The 22,109-nt window shown below is 58.9% G+C and overlaps 2 protein-coding genes across 4 annotated transcripts in view; both read right to left on the bottom strand.

The window, feature by feature from the left end:
- TBC1D22A (TBC1 domain family member 22A) overlaps window positions 1–22,109 on the bottom strand; it is a 298,901-nt gene that overhangs the window by 255,765 nt on the left and 21,027 nt on the right. For all 3 annotated transcript variants that reach the window (XM_047740627.1, XM_047740628.1, XM_047740626.1), the window contains exon 4: window positions 18,836–19,012. In XM_047740627.1, coding sequence (XP_047596583.1) covers window positions 18,836–19,012 — 177 coding nt within the window. The remainder of the gene's footprint in view (window positions 1–18,835; window positions 19,013–22,109) is intronic.
- LOC125106505 (uncharacterized) lies at window positions 16,067–18,794 on the bottom strand. The gene is made up of 2 exons (XM_047740629.1): window positions 18,240–18,794; window positions 16,067–17,802 (listed from the first exon to the last, which is right to left on the bottom strand). Exons 1-2 carry the CDS (start codon window positions 18,320–18,322, stop codon window positions 17,151–17,153), a joined length of 735 nt encoding a protein of 244 aa, XP_047596585.1. The 5' UTR covers window positions 18,323–18,794; the 3' UTR covers window positions 16,067–17,150.

Genomic DNA, 22,109 nt, shown 5'->3' with positions numbered 1-22,109 from the left:
TCTCAGCTCCATGCCCTTCCTCAAGTGGCCCCATCCACACAGCACCTCTCCCTTCATCTTCCATCCCTGCCCCTCTCCCTGGTCCAGGACCTCCTCCCCATCCCGAGCCTCTCCCGCACAAGCCTGCGCATCTACCATGTCTGCCCAGCCTCTCCATAGGCCTGGGGCCTGACCCGCTACCAGGCAGATGCTTAGAAAGTGATCTCCAGGGGCGCCTGGGTGGCTCAGTGGGTTAAGCCGCTATCTTCGGCTCAGGTCATGATCCCAGGTCCTGGGTTCAAGCCCCACATCGGGCTTTCTGCTCAGCAGGGAGCCTGCTTCCTCCTGTCTCTCTGCCTACTTGTGATCTCTGTCAAATAAATAAATAAAATCTTTAAAAAAAAAAAAGAAAGTGATCTCCAAGTAAATGAACGAGCCGGCGAGCGAATGACTGCGCGAATGAGCTGGGGCCAAAAGATACGCGGAGTCAGAAAGGTTGCAACCTTGTTAAAAGCGCCCCCAACCCGGAGGGACCCAGAAGGCCTGAGTAGAACAGCCCGAGCCAATCACACATGAGGAAGGAGGACGTCGTGCTCTGAGTAAAATGCACCAGTGCCCGGGCACCTCGATTCCGACACACGGGCGTGGGTGAGACGGAAGGGCAAACCATGCAGGACCGCCAGGGAATGGAGGGCCACGCAGGACGACACAGTGACCCAGGACACCCCTCTGTTATTGGGCTGGGACCGCTGCGAAGGAGATGAGGTGCTCGAGCTGTGACTCGGGGAGTCCTTGCAGGGTTAGTCACAACCCCAAGTAACAACCCCTACTGCAGACAACTGAAACGGCCAGATGACAGGGACGTGGCCTCAGACACACTCCAGCTGTGAGCCAGCAGGAGGATGATGGCACACAAGTGACATCCACGGCCACTGGCAGCCGTGCATTCAAGGACACTACTGTCAAGGGTAGACAAGCATTTACAGGAGGTAAAGACAGCGAGGTACAGGCAGGTGCGCTCCGTGTCCCCAAATCTATAAACAGGAAGACACACATGTTGTAAAGGCCCTCCCAGCCTCCCACTGAGCCACCCAGGCGCCCCACATCTGTAATTTTTAAATACACGTCATATCAGGGCACCTGGGTGGCTCAGTGGGTGAAGCCTCTGCCTTTGGCTCAGGTCATAATCTCAGGGTCCTGGGATCGAGTCCCGCATCGGTCTCTCTGCTCAGCTGGGAGCCTGCTTCCTCCCCCCACCCCCCGGCCTGCCTCTCTGCCTGCTTGTGATCTCTGTCAAATAAATAAAATCTTTAAAAAACAAAATAAATAAACATCCTTCATATCAAAGATGAACACACTTGGGACGCCTGGGTGGCTCAGTTGGTTAAGCAGCTGCCTTCGGCTCAGGTCATGATCCCAGCGTCCTGGGATCGAGTCCCACATCGGGCTCCTTGCTTGGCAGGGAGCCTGCTTCTCCCTCTGCCTCTGCCTGCCTCTCTGTCTGCCTGTGCTCACTCTCGCTTCTCTCTCTATGACAAATAAATAAAATCTTTAAAAAAAAAAAAAAAAAAAAAAAGATGAACACACTTAATACTCCACAGGAAAGGGCTCTGTTCCTGCCACTCAAAGGCCTCGTGGAAAAAGACCACGGAGCTGTCCAAACACGCAAAGGGTCCAGAAAAGCACAAACCAGCACCAGCCTCTGGGTCCTCACTTGGGCTCCTCCAAGGCCCCCTGGCCTTGCTCTGCCCCACCTCCTGTTCTCCACCCAGGCGCCTTCTGATCTCACTGCTGGCCCAGAAGGTGCCCCTCCTTCCCGGGCAGACTGGCAGGGGTTCACCCTACAGGCCCGGCCAGACAGCACACTTTGGCAGCTACCCAGGCGCTTGAGGACCCACAGCTCCCACCCCAGCCGAAATCCTGGGGGAGCTCGCTCCAACGCACGGAATTCACATGTGTGAGCCCTAGCCCTTCCCACGCTCCACAGTGATTATCCGCAACCCATATGTCCCCAGGAAGCAGGAGCCTCTGGACTCCCTGTGCCTGGCCTGGGAGAAGCTCTCCACGCATCTTACTGGAATAAAATAATCAACAATAATTTTTGCTATTCATAAAAGGGTACTTCTTCCACTGCAGGAAGATGGAGGAGACAGTAAAAAGTTAAAATGAAAATGGGATTTCTCTGTCTCTCAAAAAAAGAAAAAATCAGCCACAGTGGCCAAAGCAATTTTAAAATCTCATTGAATATAACAGTAAGTTAAATGCTACACACTAAAGATCAAAAAATGACTCTGCAAAATAGATTTCATATTTTGCTATTTGGTTTAGGTAATGGAGATAGAATTTTCAAGCACAAAAGGCCCAAATCTAGAAAGTTTTAATGACTTCTGATACAACTGGCGCACATAAGAAAATTCATGTCTCACTAATCCAATATACATTTTATTGAGGAAATAGCCATGAATAAATGGGAGAAGAGAGTGTACTTTCCTGAAGTATTTAATAGTTTGATCTAGAAGGTCATTAAAGTAAAGGGACAAGCAAATGAAACCCAGGGACCTGCATATAGAAAGAGCTCCGGGCCACAGGAGAGGAGCAGGGGCGCCGCAGGCAGCGCAGGCCCCACGCGTCCCAGGGCACCAGCCGCGGGCGCCCACGCCGGGAGGACAGGCTGCCGATGCGCAACACGGTGAGCAGCGCCACGGAGAGCGTAGAATGACTCACACAGAACCAAAGCAAGAAAAGATGGATGCTAAAAGTCCACACAGGCCCGTTTAAGTTTACAAGGATTAGGAAACACTTTCACGTAAGTTGATGGTAGTTCCTAAACCCGGGAAGAGTAGTGTGATAAAACAAGGATCAAGAAACAGATTCTGAAGTAGTCTCCTGCTGCCTCTTGAACATGAAAACACGGTGTGCCTTCTGCCGATTCCCCACCGACACGCCCCGAAACCCCACTGGGCTCCGGCCCCAGGGCGCCAGTCCAAAGCGTGCAGGACCCAGGGCCACCAGAAGGGCAGCAAACCCGCGGCTCGGAGCAGGCTGGTCCCCAGGCAGGGGCGGGCCAGCCCTCTGGGCCAGGGTGGCTGGGGAGGATCCAAGGCCAAGCATCCAACCAAGTTTCAGACCCAGGTGGGCCGCACAGCCTGTGTGTCTCCAAGGCCCGCTTCACAGGCACCGCCTGTGATCCTCGTAATCCGTGAACGCTCCCGCGCTCCCGTGTCGATCCCCCACTACCAGGCGGCTCCAAACGGCCTCATTATATCTGAGCCTGCTGTGACCACAGGGTGTGCAGAGAAGAAAGGGCTGGTTCCTGGAGAAAGCAGGAGGAGGAGGAGAGCACGGGAGCCGAAGCCTCCACCAGAGCCGCGAGCGGCACGAGGGAGTTCCGAACAGCTCCAGTTCAAAGCGCGGCTAATTCACTTGCAGCTGAATCTCAGAGTGTCACCGCACACTGTCACTTACGCCAGGATTATCACAGAGAAACAGAAGCCAGATTAACCTCCCCAAAGCACGGTTCTCATCAGTCCAGTCCCTACCCAAACACCTTCCACGGCTCCCAGGTACGCGCAGAAGAGTCGATGAGTCAGTCTCGGGGCTGGGCTGCACCGAACCGATGCCTCGCTTCACTGACAAGGAAACCGATGGAGTAACCCGAAGGTCTGACACGGCAGATCTGAATCCAAGATCTCACCGTCTCCTCACCGCGGCCCACATCCTTCCCACTGCGCTGCGGCTGCCTCTAAACCACCCGCCTCAGTTCCAGGGTCCGGCCCCCTGTGCTGCCGGCTTTGCCTGCCACTGCGCCGGAGAGGAGTCCGTCCCGTGGTGCGGCGTGCGGAGCGCAGCCTCCCTCACACGCGCCTGACTCGAGCGCGGGCCGGGCCAGCTGACCCCGAGACACCGACGTCACGCCACGGTCTCTAGGGGGAACGGGTGCGTGTGTGCGCCCCCAGCCCCATCGGAGCTGGCCGTCCGGCTTCCGCAGACACCCGGACATCAAGGCTCAGGCTCCGCCTCCACACCCCTCCCTCGACACTGTCCCTGCACTCGTCCCTCCACCTGGGACGGCCTCACCCCATCTCCAGCCACTGAAGTCACACCCGTAAGACAAGACCCACTCACAAGTGCTGGGCCTCGGAACACTACACAGCCCACATGGAGGACACGTCACCTTCCGTTAGGGGACCTGGCACTTCCCAACCGGCTACTAAATGTCCGGCGGCTGAATGGCGGGAATGCTTGTTTCACCTGTGGCCCGCTGCTGCCCGACCACAGCGTCTGTGCCCACCACCGTCTCCTCACAGGCCTTCCTGGCAGCTTTCCCAGCGACAGGAGCTTTCCACGGTGGCCTCAAGGACCACCCAGTGCCCGCACCCACCACAAGCAGCTCATCATATACCTGGACACCCCTGGTCCAGCATCACAGGAACATGACGTCAGCTCAGTGCCCTGCACCCAGATTGCCTGGTAACGAGTCACGTCGTGGGCCACAGCCCCGTGACCAGACCCTGATAGGCAACCCCGCATGGACCTGCTCCCCGGAGGCCAAAAGCCACCAAGGCCGGCTACAGGGCACACCGCAGCCTGGAGGTACAGCAGCCCTGCCCCACCCCCTTCTCAGCAGACTAGGGATAACCCCCCCTCCTTAAGGTCAACCTTGCCCTCCATGGACCGACCAAGAAGCACCAGGAAACCCAGCTGAGAAGGTGGACACACGAGGCCATGAGTAGTGAACGAACAGCCCAGGTGCGCCCGTCACCCGGGACACGCCATAAATCACCTAACACAACAGTAATTCCATCCAACACACACACTGATCTTACACACACGGCACTAAACTGAACAGAACATAAGGACAAAGATGTACGCTTCAAACAAGAGATGATGAGATCACAACCACGGCATTCCCATCACCAGGACGAGTGAGCGGGCACGCCGAGCCTGGGGCAGACCGTGCGGCCGGGGTGCCGGGCTCCCGCGCCTGTTTCTGAAGCGGTAGTCCCTCTCCCTCCGCATCGACTGTAACAACCACGGTGTGTCAGGAGGACAACAAAATTGAAGGGTATGTGTGTGCGTGTGTGTGTGTGTGCGTGTGTGTGTGTGGTCTGAAGATTTTATTTATTTGTCAGAGAGAGAGAGAGAGAGTGTGTGCACGCACAAGCAGGCAGAGAGGCAGGCTCCCCGCTGAGCAGGGAGCCCGATGCAGGACTTGATCCCAGGACCCCGAGATCATGACCTGAGCCGAAGGCAGACGCTTCACTGACGGAGCCACCCAGGTGTCCCGAAACTGAAGGGTTTTATCACTGCTGCACAAAGACCTTTTTCCCAGGGAAAGCATTTAGTTGCAAAGGACTGAAATATTCTGGCCTGTAGAAAGGTAAAGGGGCAGTCCCACGATGAATGACGTCCTCATGGCCCACGTGGGTCCACCCGGCCATCGGAGCACCGACCGCACACGGGACGTGGGGTGCGGGGCAGAGGGAACCCCGGGAAGCCCCTGCGTGCGCGGCAGGGACGCAGCAACCCGGCGAGGAGCCAGCTCCCCTCGCCCACCCTCAGATGCCGTCTGAAGACTCGTCCAAGGCTCCTCGCGGTCAGCTGTCCCACATCCACGAACGGGAGCTGGACGGCATAAAAACAAGTGACCGCTCTATATTTCCAATGTCCTGGAACACTGGCTTGCTGTACCGAGTAAGACCAACTCCGCCCCCGCAAGGCAGCTCAACAGAGAAGCAGGTGCACAGACTCTGCAGTCAGGGACATTTCTATGCTGGGGACTCGCTCTGAGACGGGAAGACCACTGCCGACCTTGGCCAGCTGGCTGAGCTCCGCCACCGGAGTGGGCAGTGCGCTGGCTCCGACAGGGTTTGGGGGGTCCGCACAGCTGGTAGACCAGCGCTCAGCACGCTCGGGCAGCTGCCATCCAGGAAGGAAAGCGCCTCCCACCCCCTCCCGGCTGAACCACTCGGTCTCCACCGCCCACCACCGTGCCCCTCACACACAGGTCTGAGCCTCTAGAGTGATCCTGACGGCAGAGGTGCAAAGCGGGCGCACCTCAGCAGCCCCAAGGATGCACGTGTGGGCAGGAAGTCACAGAGCTGACATGGCCCTTTCTCCCAGAGGTAATTCAACCCTGAATTCAGTAACATCTCACCACGGGGCCCTCCTGAACGGGGTGATCCAAGGGTCAGGGGAAGAGCTCTCTCTTCAGCTGATACAAGAACAAAAACCTCCAATTCTGTAATTGCTGCTATACAAAAAACTTGTGCTGACTAAATTTCTGGTCCTTCTTTGGCACCAAGAATATTTTGGGTGGTGGTTCTACATCGTGAACGTACCGAATGCTCCCGAACTGTATACCTCAAAATGGGTCGCTGTATACTACGTGGACTTCGCTTCATTTTAGAAAAGGATATTTTCCTTGGAAATGCAATGACCTGTATGCCATCTGACACCTGCGAATAGAGAGAGGGCCATGCACAGCTACTAAACACCACTGGTCCCCAGGCGCCACGATCTGCGCCAGGCGAGAACAAGCACATGGAGACAAGCCAGCGCACTGCATCTGTGTTTCACCGAGAACCGCGGGACGCAGCTGTCTGCACTCACGCTCGCAAGGCGACCTGACCGCCCACGACAATCCTGAAGGCAGAGGACGAGGACGCGGCTGCCGGCCCGCAGAGGAAAGGATACTCCCTTGTCATCACATAAGCTCACAGTAACCACTGGCTGCTTTAACACTGCATGATGTGGCTTTTCCAATTAATTAAAAAAAAAACTAGTAAACAGGTAATAAAAATAAATATTACCAGTTCCCAAACTTTAAGTGACAAACCCTTGTGTATTCTTACCTTCCTCCTCCTCCAGAACAGCAAGGAACCTTTCTGCCAGTGTAAATTCTATTACGTATTTTGAATACTTACGTTAAACTTCTAGATTTTCATTAGATACATAAATTAAATGCTGATTTAGACAGATAGGCAATTTTAATAAAAACTTAAAGTAAAGATCGTTTTCAAAACATTATACAGCCACTAAAAATGATGGTTATGAAGACTGTAGCAACATGGCAGAGACTTATAATATTCACCGGAAGAAAAAAGAGGTGACAAGCCTAGCTCTATCCTCACCGCCTCTGTGGGATGGAAAATCCGGGGGAAGGAGGCAGAGGGAAGGAGGGGACACAAGCCGGGAAGGCGGGTCTGCGGCCGAGTGCCGCGCTCTCTGCGGATTAGCTCATCCAGCCTCCGGAACAGTGTGGACACAAAGTGCCATTATACCCATTTCACAGATGAAGAAAGTAAAGATTAAAGAAGCTTTAAAACAAAAAACAAAAAAACTACAGCAGCCACTCTGCTAGTGAACAGCAAAGCACGACCAGGACCCCTCGGGGTGCCCCCACTTCCCGTCCCCGGGGCCCTGAGCGTCAGTGGCGGGTGGCAGGCTGCCCACTGGGCTCCTCACCTGTAACGTGCAGGCTCGTCCTTGCAGAACCATGGACAGATACAGGTCACACCGTGCATTTAAAAGTGGGTTTAAGGGGCACCTGGGTGGCTCAGTGGGTTGGGCCGCTGCCTTCGGCTCGGGTCGTGATCTCAGCATCCTGGGATTGAGCCCCACATCAGGCTCTGCTCAGCGGGGAGCCTGCTTCCCCCTCTCTCTCTCTGCCTGCCTCTCTGCCTACTTGTGATCTCTCTGTCAAATAAATAAAAATAAAAACAGTGGGTTTAAAAAGACATCCCTACCTAATTTTCTTAAAATAACTTATCCCAAGAAAACAACATTGGGTTTTTTTAAGCATTTTAAGCAAACGAACTTTTTCCCTGTGGGACCAATTTGAACATAGTGTAAGATCATACCAGAAAGCCTCCCATTTCCATTAATCTCCAGCGCTGGCTAAAAACCAAACCACAGCCTTACCTGGCAGCGCTGCCCTCCTCGCGGTAAACTCCGGACAGCGGTGGTTCTCCTCCCGCTCCACAAAGCCCAGCGGGCTCTTCACTCTTGCTGGCTGCCTTAAAGTGGAACTCCCTCCCCGTGTTAAACCCAGCAGCAATCCGAACCGGATTATTTTCCATCTCCCAAGCCTTGCACTTGTACTCATTACACATCTCTTCCTGTTTTCTTACTTCAACCACGGAGGAGTTAATCCCGCATCAAATCTCTAACAAGGACTTTCGGGCTCCCAGAGCGCGCAGGGAGCTAACGTCCCAGGACCGCGGGGGCTGCCGCCTCCGACCACAGGCGCCCCTCCTCCTTCCCTCCATCTGTCTTCTCACCTGCAAAACTGGGATCACGGGGGCCGCCAGCTCATCTGTCACTGAGGGTCAACACCAAACCCGCGAGGTATTTTCATGGCCAAGAGCTTTACAAACAAAAGCTGTCCTCCTCACGGTGACCAAGGCGGGCCATGTCTCGCCAAGCAAAAGGCTACCACAAACAGCGCCTGCGGCCCCCAAGTCCCCATGTCAAATGCTGACTCTCACGGACGGTGTTTGGAGGAGGAGCCTCTGGGAGGTGAGTGGGTCCGGAGGGTAGAGCCCCATGAACGGGGTTAGCCCTTGTAAGAGACCCCAGGGAGCTCCGTCCCCATGCCTTCCACGGAGGACACAGTGAGAAGGTGCCAAGTGTGAACCCGAGTTCAGCCTCCGGAACTACAAGAAATCAAGGCCTGTTACTAGAAACCCCTAGTCTGCGGCATTCTGTCCCAGCAGCTGGAATGGACACAGATAACAGCACCATCATCCCATGCGAGAACCGTCCTCCTTCCCTTTAATGTACCAGAACCCAGAAGCCCCCCATGGCTCAGAGGCCTCCCGGAGCCAGGCAGCATGTGGAGCCCAGAGCTGGGCGCGCACACGTCCTTGGCAAGGGCTCCTGGGGCCACGATCAACATGCCCCTCACAGGCCGCCATTCCAGACCCCGGGGGGACCTGCCTGCCACCTCGCTGCCTCGGGCTCCTGTCACCTCTCCCTCAGGCTGAGGGGGACAGCTCACCATCACACCCAGAGGCCCCAGGGGTCAAAGTGCATCAGCACCTTTTCCTAAGTTAACACACGTCGACAGCCATCCTGAGCCTGACTTTCTTCTCGGCTCCCTGGAACAGTTCTCATCATTGGGGTCATTCTTTATTTTCATTAATAGATTCCAATAAAGACCATATTCAAACAAAAATATCATTTTCTTTGCAGCTTCCCGAGCTAGACACTTGGCTTGCAGTGGTCTGTGGCCCTTCGGAGTCTCAGTTCCGTTTCTGGGAACGAAGCCGGACACTGAGGAGAACTCATTCTAACGGCTGTGTCTGCCTGTGAGCTTCAGAGGTGTGACCACCGCTCCCTCCCCATCCGATACTCTGCAGACATGCAAGGCCATGCACTCTCTGGGTCTCTGCTCTGCATGAGGCCCAGGCTGAGGCCCCAGCACACAGCCCCTGACCTCAGGGAAGTGGAAATCCACGGAGGTGACACAGAGCCCCGCAATCTGAGTGGCAAACACAAGGTGGCTGTCTCCCCAACATCCAGCTCCTCCCTCTTCCCTGCTACCAGAACCCCAAGTTCTAAGTGTCAGTGACTAACCCCACATGAGAGACTTACTTGTCGGGGTCCCCCGCAGCCAGGGATTGACATGGGACCCAGCTCTGGTCAAACCCCTTCCCGATGAGAATACAGACGCATGACGATCGCCCTTTGCCTCACACGAGCTGATGACCACCACCTCATGGCCTCGAGCTCAGACCCTTGATTCCATGGCAGTGACGAATGCCAATGGCTCCCTACCCCAGCATCTTGCTGAGAAAAATAAACCCCTTTTTGTTTAAAAGTCCCCAAGTCAGATTTCCTGTTACTTGCAGCCAACACAAATGCTCCCCAATCCCCCTCAACGCAAGGGAACCCGGTCAGCCGATGAACCAGGGACGCGGGTCACCACCATGGGGACACCCACCAGCACCGTTTCTCCAGACCACACCAGGACCAGTCACAGGTCCCTGGAAAACGAGGGCAAGTGACAGAGCGTCCAGCAGGAAGATGGGCGTAACTCACTCACCCTCGACGAGCAGCAGCAGAGCGGGGAGCAGCTCTGTCCTGGCGCGCCTCCCCCCTTCCCTTCTCTCCCCTTGCACACAACACAGGTTCCCCGGCCTCCCCACAGCACCCTGACCTACAACAGAAGGTGTCAGAGAGAAAAGACAAACACGTCAAAGACTGATTTTTAAGACTGCTATTTTAAAACCGTAAAGGAGACTCACAAACGTTTTTTTAACATTTGCTTTTAAGATTATGCGCAGAAAACCTTCATTCAACAGAGTTCCCGAAACAAGCCCTGAAAGGTCTCCTATCACACTGGGGGCTTCCTCGGCTCCAGATCCTGAGGGAAACCTTCCTTTTACCGACTCACACTACACTGGGTGTGTCTCAAACTCACCGCTACGGCAGGTCACTCACACCCCAACCAGGGGTGGGCCCGGGGCGCGCTGGCACGGGGGGTGCCATGTCCCCCGGGCCCTCCTGTTCCCGTCCCAAGCCCAGGTGGGCCCCGCGGGTGCGGGTGACAGGATGCGGAGAGCACCGCAGCAGACAGACCGCCGCACGGTGGCACGTCTGCACAGCAGGCACATCTACCATTTCGGTTTGCTGGTTTTATCGTCTTTCCTGTTCCCCGAAGTTCCAACAACATCTCTAAGCTCCAACGTTCCCAGAAGCGCTCGGGTGGGAAAATGAAGTAGAGGAAGGAGTCGCTCGGCCCCTCGCGGTGGGGGGGATGGGGGCAGGAGCGGGGCCCACGCTGGGAAAGGCTCCGGAGGGCCAGGAGGCGGACAGGCAGAGAGCGAAGAGCGCACACAGCGCGAGTTCTGTCCGCAGTGGGGGGAAGCGCAGGGCACCCCCGAGCCCTCGTCGGCACATACGAATTACTTGCTGCCTAACAGCTTTTACAGAAACAAAACCGGAGACGGAGGGCTCTGTGCCCCGAGGAAGGGGAGCAGAGTCTAACGGCTGCTGAGCACCACCAAGGACAAGTGTCTACCACGGGCACCTCCGGGGCTGGGCACCGACGAGGCAGCAGTGCCCGCCCCCTGGAGGGATGGGGCCCCAGGAACAGGCAAGCGGACGAGTGGGCAGAGGGTGAGGGTGCTCTGCGGCGAAACGAAGCCGGCTGGGGCGGGAACCGAGAGGGTAAGGTGTTCTGGGGCGGGAGGACAAGCTGCAGCCGCCCGCAGCTCAGTCGGGAGACCACGCGAGGAGGTGGCCTGTGAGCAGAGACCGGGAGGAAGTGAGTCATGCAGAAATCCAGGGCGGAGGCCCGGGGCATGGACGTGCTGGTATGCTCCGGAAAGGGCAGAACACAGTGAGGCAGGGACGGAGAAGACGAGACCCAGAGAGGGATGGGGCCGGTCCTGCCGGACCTTGAAGGCTGTCATCAGGCCTCTGGCCTGGGAGCCCTGGCGGCTTTGCAAAGCAGCTGACCTGGATCTCATTCCCAAAGGACCACAGATACCACGTGCAGCACGGCCCTGGGCACACGGGTTTGCCAGGGGCCTGGTGAGGAGGCTACTGGCACCGGGTGAGAGGGGGTGGCTTGGGGCAGGGCATGGGGCAGAGGTGCTGGCCATACGAAGCCAAGGAGATGCGAGACTGAAGGGCGGTGGAGGGGGTGCGGTGAGGTGACAGCGGAGAGCGACCCGAAGGGGAGCGGCCGTGTGCAGAGACGAGGGACCATGCGGCAGGGCACGGGGGTCAGGGGGAGAAATCAGGGCATTGTGAATTTAACGCAGCTGCCACCTTTAACCCAGAAAGCACCTTTAAAAATAGATGACCTGCTTAAAAACAAGCTCCCTCAGGTACGTGCCCGAGGAAAGGTAACTTGCCGCGTCCCTGCCGGCCTCAGAGAGATGCTACAGGGAGAATCCAACACGGGGGTGCCACAGGAGGGCCGGCTGGAAGGCGCAGACAAGGATGCCACTGGACAACGCCAGGAAGCCTCAACACATGGGCTCTGGCCAGCTGGCCACACCCCGTGTCGCAGACAGGGACAGGGACCCCACGGCGACCCAAGTCCTTGCACCTGTTCACACACTCAGAAGGTGCTGCTCAAGGCATGGACGCCCGGGACCTCGAGAGGTGGAGGCCACGAGAAGGGCGGCGGCAGGGCGCTGTGCCTTGGCTCCCACCCCGTGCGGGCTCCGCACCTGAGCCGCTCACAGGCTCACAGACTCGGGTGGCCTCAGACATTCAGCAACCCGGTTTTCAAAGCTGCTTTGTTTCACCAAAAGACCTTTTCCTCGGGGCGCCTGGGTGGCTCAGTGGGTTAAAACCTCTGCCTTCGGCTCAGGTCGTGATCTCGGGGTCCTGGGATCGACCCCCACATCGGGCTCTCTGCGCAGCGGGGAGCATGCTTCCCCCTCTCTCTCTGCCTGCCTCTCTGCCTGTCAGATAGATAAATAAAATCTTTAAAAAAAAAAAAAGTACGTTTTCCTCAAACCACAGAAAGGAGATAAAACTGGGCCTTCCAAAGAAAGCTGCCCAGGCTTCCGGGCGGCCTGAGTGGGGCAATCACGACTTTTCCCCTCTTTACCCTCCTAGTTACCTCCCCAAAGCCCCGCTGGCACCACAGGGTACAGAGCCGCGCTGCGCACACCGCGGGTAAGAAGACAGGCAGCAGGCCAACTGAGTCATTAGGTCCAAATGCATTCGGCCAAGGAGAGGGGTGGGACAGAGAGAATCCTGAGCAGGGGAGAGAACAGGAGGGCGGCAGAGGAGCAGGCGCTGGAGGGAGGGAAGCGGGCAGTGGGAGAGAGGCGCAGGAGTGTGGGGAGGAGGGGAGCAGAGGCCAAGGGGGGAGCAGGGGCAGCTGGGGGGGGTGGAGGGTGGGAGAAGAGCAGGAGAGAGGAGCAGGGGAGGAGGGGCCAGGAGCAGAGACCAAGGTAGGGGGAGGAGCCGGAGGAGGGGAGGGGTGCGGCAGGGGAGGGGAGCGAAAGTGGAGCGTCTGGCCTGAGCACTGAGCACGCAGAAGGCGCTGCGGCCCCAGGAGCTGCACAGGACACGAAGGCCGGAGGTCCTGAGCCTCCTCGCCCTGGGTCTTCGCTCTGGTAGCTGCAGGGGACACTCAGCGCGAGGGCCAGGGGCCAGTCCTCCCAGGGAGAGGGCAGGGAAGGACACAGGCAGCTGGAGCTCTCGCTCTCCCATCCTCCAGCCCAGTCCTCCAGCCCACCGGCCCTCAGGCGCAGGCGCACACAGCCACCAGGGCCTGGCGGTTACCAGGTAGCCAGGGCGGCAGGGCCAGTGCCCGGCCACTAGAGGGCGACAGTGGGCGCAGCTGGCCCACCGCCAGGACCCCAGATTGCAGGAGAGCCCTCCAGGCTTCAGGGGCGTCCCCCAGTGCCCAGACGAGCCCTCTGCTCCAGCTCTCCGACCTTGGGTATGAAAAGGGCCCCTCCTTCCTCAGCCCCTGAAGAGCACAGCGAAGGCCGAAGCTTCAGTGTCCGACCAGCTCCCAAGCCGTGGCCCAGCTGCGCCGAAGACTCGAGCCCCTCAGTGGCTGACCAGGCTCAGGCCCGCACGGGGAGCAGACGGCCGGCGCCGGGCTCGGGGCAGCGCACGCACAAAGGGACTCACCGTATCCATTTAGCGCCCTTACCTCCCGAGCATCACGGCTCAGCCCAGCCAACCTTCAACGTTAACGTGCTCAGACGCTGACACGGGCCTACGGACGGGCGGTCAGCTCGCACGAAGCCCACAGTGCAGGGCTGGGCAGCCCGTGTAACCTACGGACACTGCACGGGAAGTGACCGACAGCAAGGGCACCCGCGGAGCGCTGCTGACCCTCGTGATGACGAGGCCGACCGGAAGCTGTAGCCGCTGTCCCGTGGCACGGGAGCGGAGCATACTGGGTCACCAGCCCAGGAATCACTCGCCCGGGAAAAGACCCCAGCTCAAAATTCCAAGTACAGCGTCTATTGAACGGGCATGTCTCTCACACTGCCGCAGAGTCGAGCCGTTGCAAGTCGGGGGCTGTGTGTATAAATACGCCCGTGCGGCATCGACGCCAGCACAGAGTGAGGACCCAAAACGGCCAGAACCATGGAATTACATGGCCACACTACTGTCCCCGGCTCTGTGTCCCAAGTCCCTGACTCTGTGTCCCCAGTGAAAAGACACCTCTCCATGTGCACCAGAGGCCCCTCCTTATAGCCCGAGGCTCCCACTGTGCTTCGTGTCCACCTGCTGCCAGGGCCCCCCAGCCCGCCCTGCAGCCCCAGGGAAAGAAAGCGCCTCACCCACCCACCTCCAGCCCCCACCCTCAGGCCCTTCCCCAGTCTACTCCCCAGCTTGTCCCTGCCCTCCTATCCCTCCCCCTCCGCACTCCCAAGGGGCTGCCAGCTGCCCCAGCCCCAGCCCCAGCCCCACGCTGCTGGAGACACCCAGGCCACAAGTGGGCCACGGCTCTCCCTCCGCAGAGGACAAACCAACCTCGGACCCCATGCCCAGCCGCGCCTCCAAACCTCCCAGCGGCTCCGCAATGAGCTCCTCCTTCTGGCCTTCGGAGCCCTCAGGACCTGTCCCTTCCTACCGGCTGTCCTGCTCACTGTCCCCACCCCAGGCCGAGGCCTCAGCGGCCAGGTCCAGCCCTCAAGCATGGGAGCCCTGTCGCACCACCGGCCGCCCCAGAAGGCCCGTCCCCACCTCCAGCTCCACCCGGGGTTAAGGGGCTACTCCGGGGGTCGCAGCTGACGGCTCACCCACAGCGGCATCCCCGGATTTGCGCTCCACAGGCGCCTTAGCACCTTCTGGGAGCTTCTGGAGAACTGAGTGTGCGCGTGCGCCTGCCCGTCTCCGCACACTAGAGCGGCCGCTCCCGCAGGGCAGGGCCGGGGGCGGGGGGTTCTGGTTCCCTGCTTCTCTCCTGCACCTGCACCCACAGCAAGTGCCCAGCGGACCCGGTTGAATGAGTGAACCCTGCAGGCGCTTTCCCAAATGACCTCCGGGTCCCGGGACCCTGCAGGGTGGGCCTCGTTCCCCCAGTCACCTGCCGAGAGTGGATTGCACAGAGCCGGGGCCTGGCGCCAGAGCCAGATGGCCTCCTCCTGCCGCCACGGCCCCGCAGGGCTGTCCTCCAGTCGCAGGCCCTGAGGGGGCAGCTACCTTAACCTCACTTCTGGAGTGAGCAGCTCCACGGACTCTGCCCCCCCCGCCAAAACACTCTCTCCTCCCCACCTCCATCTACGGGGACACTCCCCAGCCTCGGGCCAGACTGGGTGCTCAGGCAGGGGAGCTAGAAGGAGCCCATGCACCCAGCCTCGCTCCCCCAGCAGACACGGCTGGAGGCCTGGAGGCCCCGTGCCCTAGAGGCCACACCACTGAGACGGGGCGGCTCCGCAGCCTCCGGACCGCGCGTTCTGCCCCCGACCCAATCCCGCTCCCACGCACAGATGGACGCGATAAAAATGAAGGCCTCCGAGTGTCATTTTCTTGGGCTTCAAAGCAGCAGCCTTTTGCACGAATAAATACTGAGTCAATGCTAAGAGCAGAATGAGCTGTTAAGTTCTATTTGCTACTCTCATCCCCAGGCTCATCCCAGAGCACAAGCTAAACAAAGAAAAACAGCTCTCCGCCGACGAGATGACATTCGCAGGTAGAATCATTTCTGTGGGCACTTCTCACATCAGTGATTTGCTTCTCCAACATTGGCAAATATTTGCCACTTATGTCTTTTATGTAATGTGGAGATAATATATTCCACTGTCTTCCAAGGCTATCTTAAATGGCTTATGGAAACAGGCAATTTACTGGCTCTGTTTCCTCCTGCCACTAAATACAGATCCAGTGATTGTTTAACTTCGAGAGCTTTTCGGTGTGAGATTTGATACCTCAACAGAACGCCAAAGACAGGAAACACTCGTAATGCCACCGGCCCAACAAAAGAATCTTACTTTTAACTGTTAACCTTCCCTCCTGCCCATGCCTACCCGCTTTCCCCACGAGTCCTGAAAGCTTTTTTTTTTTAAGATTTTATTTATTTGACAGACAGAGAGGCAAGTAGGCAGAGAGGCAGGCAGAGAGAGGAGGAAGCAGGCTCCCCACTGAGCAGAGAGCCCGATGCGGGGCTCGATCCCAGGACCCTGGGATCATGACCTGAGCCGAAGGCAGTGGCTTTAACCCACTGAGCCACCCAGGTGCCCCAAAAACTTTGTTCTTAAAGAGGATTTTAGTGTCCACAAGTTAGTCCGCTGATGATGTCCATGAGAAGACTACGGGGGCTCAGCTCCTGACCCCGAATGCAACTCCTAGCAGCGGATCTTGTCTTCGCCAACTGCCTCCGTGCCCCTACTGTTAGAAACCGCATACCTCAACCAAGAGAACACGTGCAAACCGCCTTGACTCGGCTGTGACCACACAGTGACCATGTCCGTCAGTGCTCTGAAAATCAAGGTCAAGGGTAAACAGGCCAACACAAACAAATAGGGCAGATGACTAGCACTGTTCAGCGTTCACTGTGTGCTGGGCCCACTCCTATGCATTCTATACGCATCCCCTCCCGGGCTCTGCACACGCAGCACAGCTAGCACCACTGGGACACGAACGAGGACCCCAGAAGCACTCCCAGGCTTGCTCTACTCACAGGGCCAGAGAGCGTTGAACCTGCACTCCCTACCTGTGGTCGTCCTCAGAACCCCCGCCCTCCCTGCACTCTTGGACCTGGCCTCCCCACACGGCCCGAGGGACGCCTATGTGTTGCCGAGCTGGAAAAGCAAGTGGCTGAGGGACGTGCTCAAACCCGATGACTAGACTCCCCAAAGCCCAAGGCACCTGACTTCCCAGCGCCGTGGGTGAGATCTCCACTCCAGCTGCTCCCCTCCCCGACCCATACTTTGGGCTTAACGACCATCACTAGTCACCAGTGCGGAGCAAGGATCATAGGTCCAAACCCACTGCAGGGACACAAAGTGCGGAAGAAGCCAAGTGCCCGTCGGGAGGGGCGGAAAAGGCGTCTGGGGCAGCCCAGGGCAGCATCGCACAGCCCGTGCGGGCCGGGCAGGTGTCGAGCACTAACGCAGGAAAGACGCCGTGAGGTTTAAAGCGGGAAGCAGAGCAGCATCGCCACATGGGGGGACGGTAAGCAGACCATATAAATGCACAGACCCCAAAGCGTCTCTCCACACACGACTTCTGAGCTACCGCAAGACGACAGTCCCCTCTCCGGGCAGAACTGACAGCCGCCGTCTCCAGCCGCCATCCATCTCCAGCAGGCATGCACTCCTGACCAGGAGGACCAACCGGCTCCGGGGCCTCTCACCACGATGACAGGCACCACACACCTCACAGGTGACATTCCTGCCCAGACAACAGGCCCGAACCTCACTGGGAGGACAGGAGACAGCCCCGCCGAGAGGTGCCGCACCACAGCCGGCCTGTCCTTCCCCAAAGCCCCAACACCCAGGAACATGGGCACACGGGGACCCCTCAGCTGACGGGGAGGACGGACCAGGAGACAGACAGCGGATGTCACTGGGACGACTGGCACGATGTGAACGTGGGCCGTGAGGCGGTTGGCTCACCGTCTCGCTGGGAAAGTCCCGGTTCTGATGACAGTCCTGTATCATGCTGACAGTGTCTCTGTGCTTAGAAAACACAGAGACGCTCTCGGGGGTCCAGGGATGCAGCGTCTCCAGCGGACTCACACGGTTCGGGGGAAACACACCGCCACGCGCGCACGCACGCACGCGCGCACGCACACACACACACACAGTGAAGGGGGCAAAGCGCAAACTGGGCCTGAACTGACGCAGGGGCCGTCGGTAATGTTCTTGCAACTTCTTTCTAAATCTGAAATTACACCAGAATGAGAAGTTTCAAACGTCACGTGCATCAACCGTCCCCAGAAGACGCCCGGCATCACGGGAAGGAGGGAGAGCCGGGCTGGGGAGGAGGAGGGCGACATGTTTTTCCCGGACATCCGCCCGCATGCACGAGCAAAACAATCAGGAAAATGAAAATGAAGAAACCTTCGTTAAAAACCCTCTGCGCCCAGGGGGGACCAGCACCCCAGCGGACTGGGCCCATCCTTCCGCGGGCCTGGCTCCGCCTCCACTGCCCTCCTCCAGGCGGCCCATCCGCGTGCCTCGGGTGCCACCTGCTGGCGGAGTGGGGCACTGCACAGCCTGCCCCCACCCCCCTCCCACCCCCTCCTACCCCCAGCCCCCATGCCACCCCTGCGCCTGCCCTCCACCACGCATGACCCCACGACCGCGGCCACATCCCACCTCCCGGAGAGCTCCCCCGGCAAGCAAGACACCCGCGGCAGCACGGCGCTCCACGAGGATGAGGTGTACAGCTTTGGGGGCATCTCCAGCAGGCGGACCTGGAAGTGGGCACCGGCTTCAGAGCCTGCTGGCAGCGCAGCCCCACGGCTACAGTGACCCTAGAGACCACTGGTGACTGTACCACCCCCTGCTGGCCTGCCCACCCACACCCAGCCTTGGCTCCCCGAGTGCTCTCAGCCGTTGCTCACTCTACACTGAGGAAGGTGTGAGGTCGGCAGCACCCAGGACCCTAGTCACCAGCTGTGTGCCCCCGCGAACACTCGAGAGCAGGGACGTCCACTGGTCCGCCCTGTAGGGCCAACCCAGGGCAGCTCCACAAAGCCTAAGAGGTTCAATCAAGGCATTAAGGAAAACAGAACAGAAAATGCCAGATCGATGGCACTGGAAGCCCAGGACCAGCACTCAGCGAACGTAAACCTTAAGGTCAAATGGTCAACTCTGTGACTCGCGGGCAGGACCGCACAAACAGACCACCTGACAAAGCACACCACACGCAGGGGCACAGGCACGCGTGCCCTCCGCCGGCGGGGACTCACCAAGGTCTGTGTTGGGGCCGGCAAGGAGCTGCTTGAACTTGTCGAGCCGTGAGGCCTCTCGTTCACTTAACGCTGAGCTGCTGAGGGCACTAGGGTGAGACGTGCTACCCAGGGCGACCGTCACCGAATGTGGGAGAGACTGGGAGCGCTGCAGAGGGACAATGTCGCTGGCACTTTCTGCGGAGAGAGAGAGCAGGGGGTGAGGATGGCCTCCTGATGCTCCCCCGTAAGACGGCTCCCACGTGCGCCACTTTCTCCTTGTGAATGCCACCGTGCCTCAGCTGCCCCCTCCCGTCACGGGACAGCGCAAACCTGGGTTCCTGGAGCAATAAAGTGAAAGTAGCGAATGCCCAAGAAGTTCACCGGCCCCAGAGCATTCCTCACTCGGGAAACAGGCCTCACCCAAAAGCAAGACGACAACCAGAAACGTCCAGACCACCTCAGGGTGCACCCCCGGTCAGGGCTCCCCTGAAGCATGCCTGCCTGGGGGACACAACGCCAGGACCCGCTGGTGTACAGCAGGGATGACGCTGCCTGTGGGGCCCCCTGGGCGTGAGCACAGAAGGAAGCCACTGAGTCACGTGTGGAAGGACGTGAGCCCACAATGGCACAGAGGACTCTGCACCCCTCGGGTCTCCCCAAGCCCCGTGAGGGAGCTGGGCAGGGACCATGACCAACAGAAAGCACAGGAAGCTAGAGTGCACAAAAGCGGGGTGGAGGGTGCTGCAGGCAGGGGGTGCCCAAGACCCCCCCAGGGCACCACGCCCAAAGGCCCACGAATGGGGACATGCAGGCCGAGGTGAAACCATGCATTAAATCCAGGAACCCGGGCCGGGAAGAGCCCCAGGAGAGAGCCCAAGGTCCCACACCCACTCAGAAAAAACCACCAGGGACCAACAAGGGGCCCACAAGCAAAAGGCGGGGACAGGCTGCACGGGCCCAGGTCTAAATCCCCCCGAATGGCCACCTCTTCCAAAACTGGAATTTAGAGTAGAGGGAGATGGACGAGAACAAACAGGGAGACGGAAACACGCCGGCTCCCGTGCGCTGTCAGACCCCCACCAGCTCCCTCCTTCCTGCCGACTCACGACCCTAGAAACAGAGCCTGGAAAGGCTTCACACAGAAACCCCTGGGCTACGGAGGAGCACTGCGGCCCACGGCCTCTGGGCAGAGTCTGGCCCACTTAAGCTTCCAGAAAAGCCTAAAGAAGTGGGTGTCCAGGTGAGAGCAAGCCCGGCCCCTCCTCCGGGCCTCCCCACCACCTGCACTCGGGGAGGCCCGGGGCTGCGATGTTCAGACCGCCTCCTCCCCGCCCTCGGAATCTGTTACTCCGCCGTGAGTCATGATTCTTTCCTTAGGAAAGACGATGATAGGAGGAGCGGTCCCGCGTTCTACCGCAGAACCAAACGGGCTGGGTTTGACTTCTCTGCCATCTCAGAGAGCATCGGTGTGATTTATTGCAACACGAATGGACCACTTGGTCCCGACCAGAGCACACATCCAGGCCCCCTCTAAGATGGGACAGGTGGGGTTTGCAAGACACGCTGATGCCCCTCCCCACCGAAAAAGCAGGAAGGCCAACAGCCACGTCTCCCTGCTTCTGTCAATGAAACACATCAGCGTCCCCGCAGCCAGCATCGACCCAGGAGTCACTCACAGCTGGCTCCCCACCAGCAGTGGAGACAGTCCTCCCCAGCCACGGCCACTGAGCCCTTCACAGCCTAAGGCACGGCCTCACCATTACGCCAGTGGTACCCCAGACCAAGCAAAGTGCACCTGACTTGAGGTGCAAAGGCACAGACTCCTCAGACACTAAGAAAGTCAGGAGAGTCAGAAGGTGGTAAGCAGGAGGCATGAGGAAGGCCAGCCCAAGCGCCCTCCCTGCAGCTTCCTAACTTCCAGGCCGCCGTCTACCCAGGGCTGGAGGCCAGAGTTGGGGGCAGCTGGGAGGTCCCTTGGACACTGCCACGTGGGGTGATGTGAAACGTAGCATGCGGGACTGTGAAGATGAAAGAGCATCGTTCCTACGATCCATCACACGAAACTGGCCTGGCCTGGCCCTGAGCCATGGGGCCGCTGTAGGGACGAGGGTAGGGCAGGACATGGAGGTGAGAAGAGCCCACAGTCACCAGGCCCTGGGGAGAGCTCGGTTTAACTTACTGACATTCATGTAATGACACGGGACACCAAAGGGAAACAAAGGTAATGGGACATGGTCTCTGCCTTTGGGGAACTTGTAAACCACGCAGATGGGGTGTGCAATCGGGCCCAGCCCACCCAGCACCTCCCCTCAGCCAGGATGGCCTCCTGTCCTGAACCTGGACCCTCACCCTCCTGCTAACTTTAGACATCACGTCCTCCCGAAGCATTCCCAGACGTGCCCCTGGCCCTCCTCAGCAAGTCAAAGGCGGGACTTCTACCCCTGGGTGCTTCCGGGTCCGCCGCTCCAGGGCTCCATCCCACCCACGGAGGTGGAGGACTGGGCCCCCTGTGTCTCCCCACTGGACTGACAGTCAACACATCCACACGGGGCCCAGTCCAGTAAGAACAGGACTGACGTGGTCTTAGGCCAACACATGTAGGCCATCCCCGTGAGTAACAAGCCACCCTGAGAACTGAACACAGGCCCACGATTTCTGTCCACCACTGCCCACCACCCGCGGGGTCGGCTCCCCGAGAGGCCACCTCGGGCTCCAGAGGGGCCCTCTCCCCCTCAGTCCTGTGCACCTTGGGCTAGAGTTCCCTGTGGGGCAGCCCTGGTCTCCACCTACTTCATGCCAGGCGCACACACTCCCTGCCCCAGATGGGACTATGGGAAAGGTCCTAAAACATGACCTCGTGCCCCCTCAGGGTGGAATCACCCGCGGCGAGGTCCTGCTCTCTGTGGTGAGACCAGAGGCGAGCAGCAGGCCCCGGCGTCAGACGCCATGACTCCCGCCCCACGACTCAGCGTGCCGGGCGAGCCACGTGACCTCCCCGTACCGCCCCGGAAGCTTTCTCCTGCGGCGGCCGCAAAGTCGGAGGGGTCTGTTCTCGACGAGGGCCTGCGACAGTCCTTGCCCCACAGTGAGCGATGGGTAAATGCCGTCAGGACACGAGCTGCTCACAAAGGAAAGACGGTTGCGCGCTGGGGGACGGAGGCGCAAGGGAGACATGGTCGTCCGCCGCCTTCCCCAGCACGAGCCGCTTGGAGCATCCTTCCCCTGGCTTCTACGGGAGGGAGTCACCCCAAGGCTCCCCACCCTGGCCGGAGGCAGCCCAAGGGCCGAATGC

This window comes from Lutra lutra, chromosome 8 (assembly GCF_902655055.1).
Source record: "Lutra lutra chromosome 8, mLutLut1.2, whole genome shotgun sequence".
NCBI lineage: Eukaryota > Metazoa > Chordata > Mammalia > Carnivora > Mustelidae > Lutra > Lutra lutra.
The sequence above is the reverse complement of the archived record's forward strand: the minus strand, read 5'-3'. Positions and strand labels throughout refer to the sequence as shown.

Coding starts and splice junctions, on each gene's coding strand:
- LOC125106505 (XM_047740629.1), bottom strand. CDS start 18,322: ATGCCCCCAAAGCTGTACACCTCATCCTCGTGGAGCGCCGTGCTGCCG. Junction 17,803..18,239: donor CCGGGGGAGCTCTCCGGGAG/GTGGGATGTGGC, acceptor GTGTAATTTCAG/ATTTAGAAAGAAGTTGCAAG.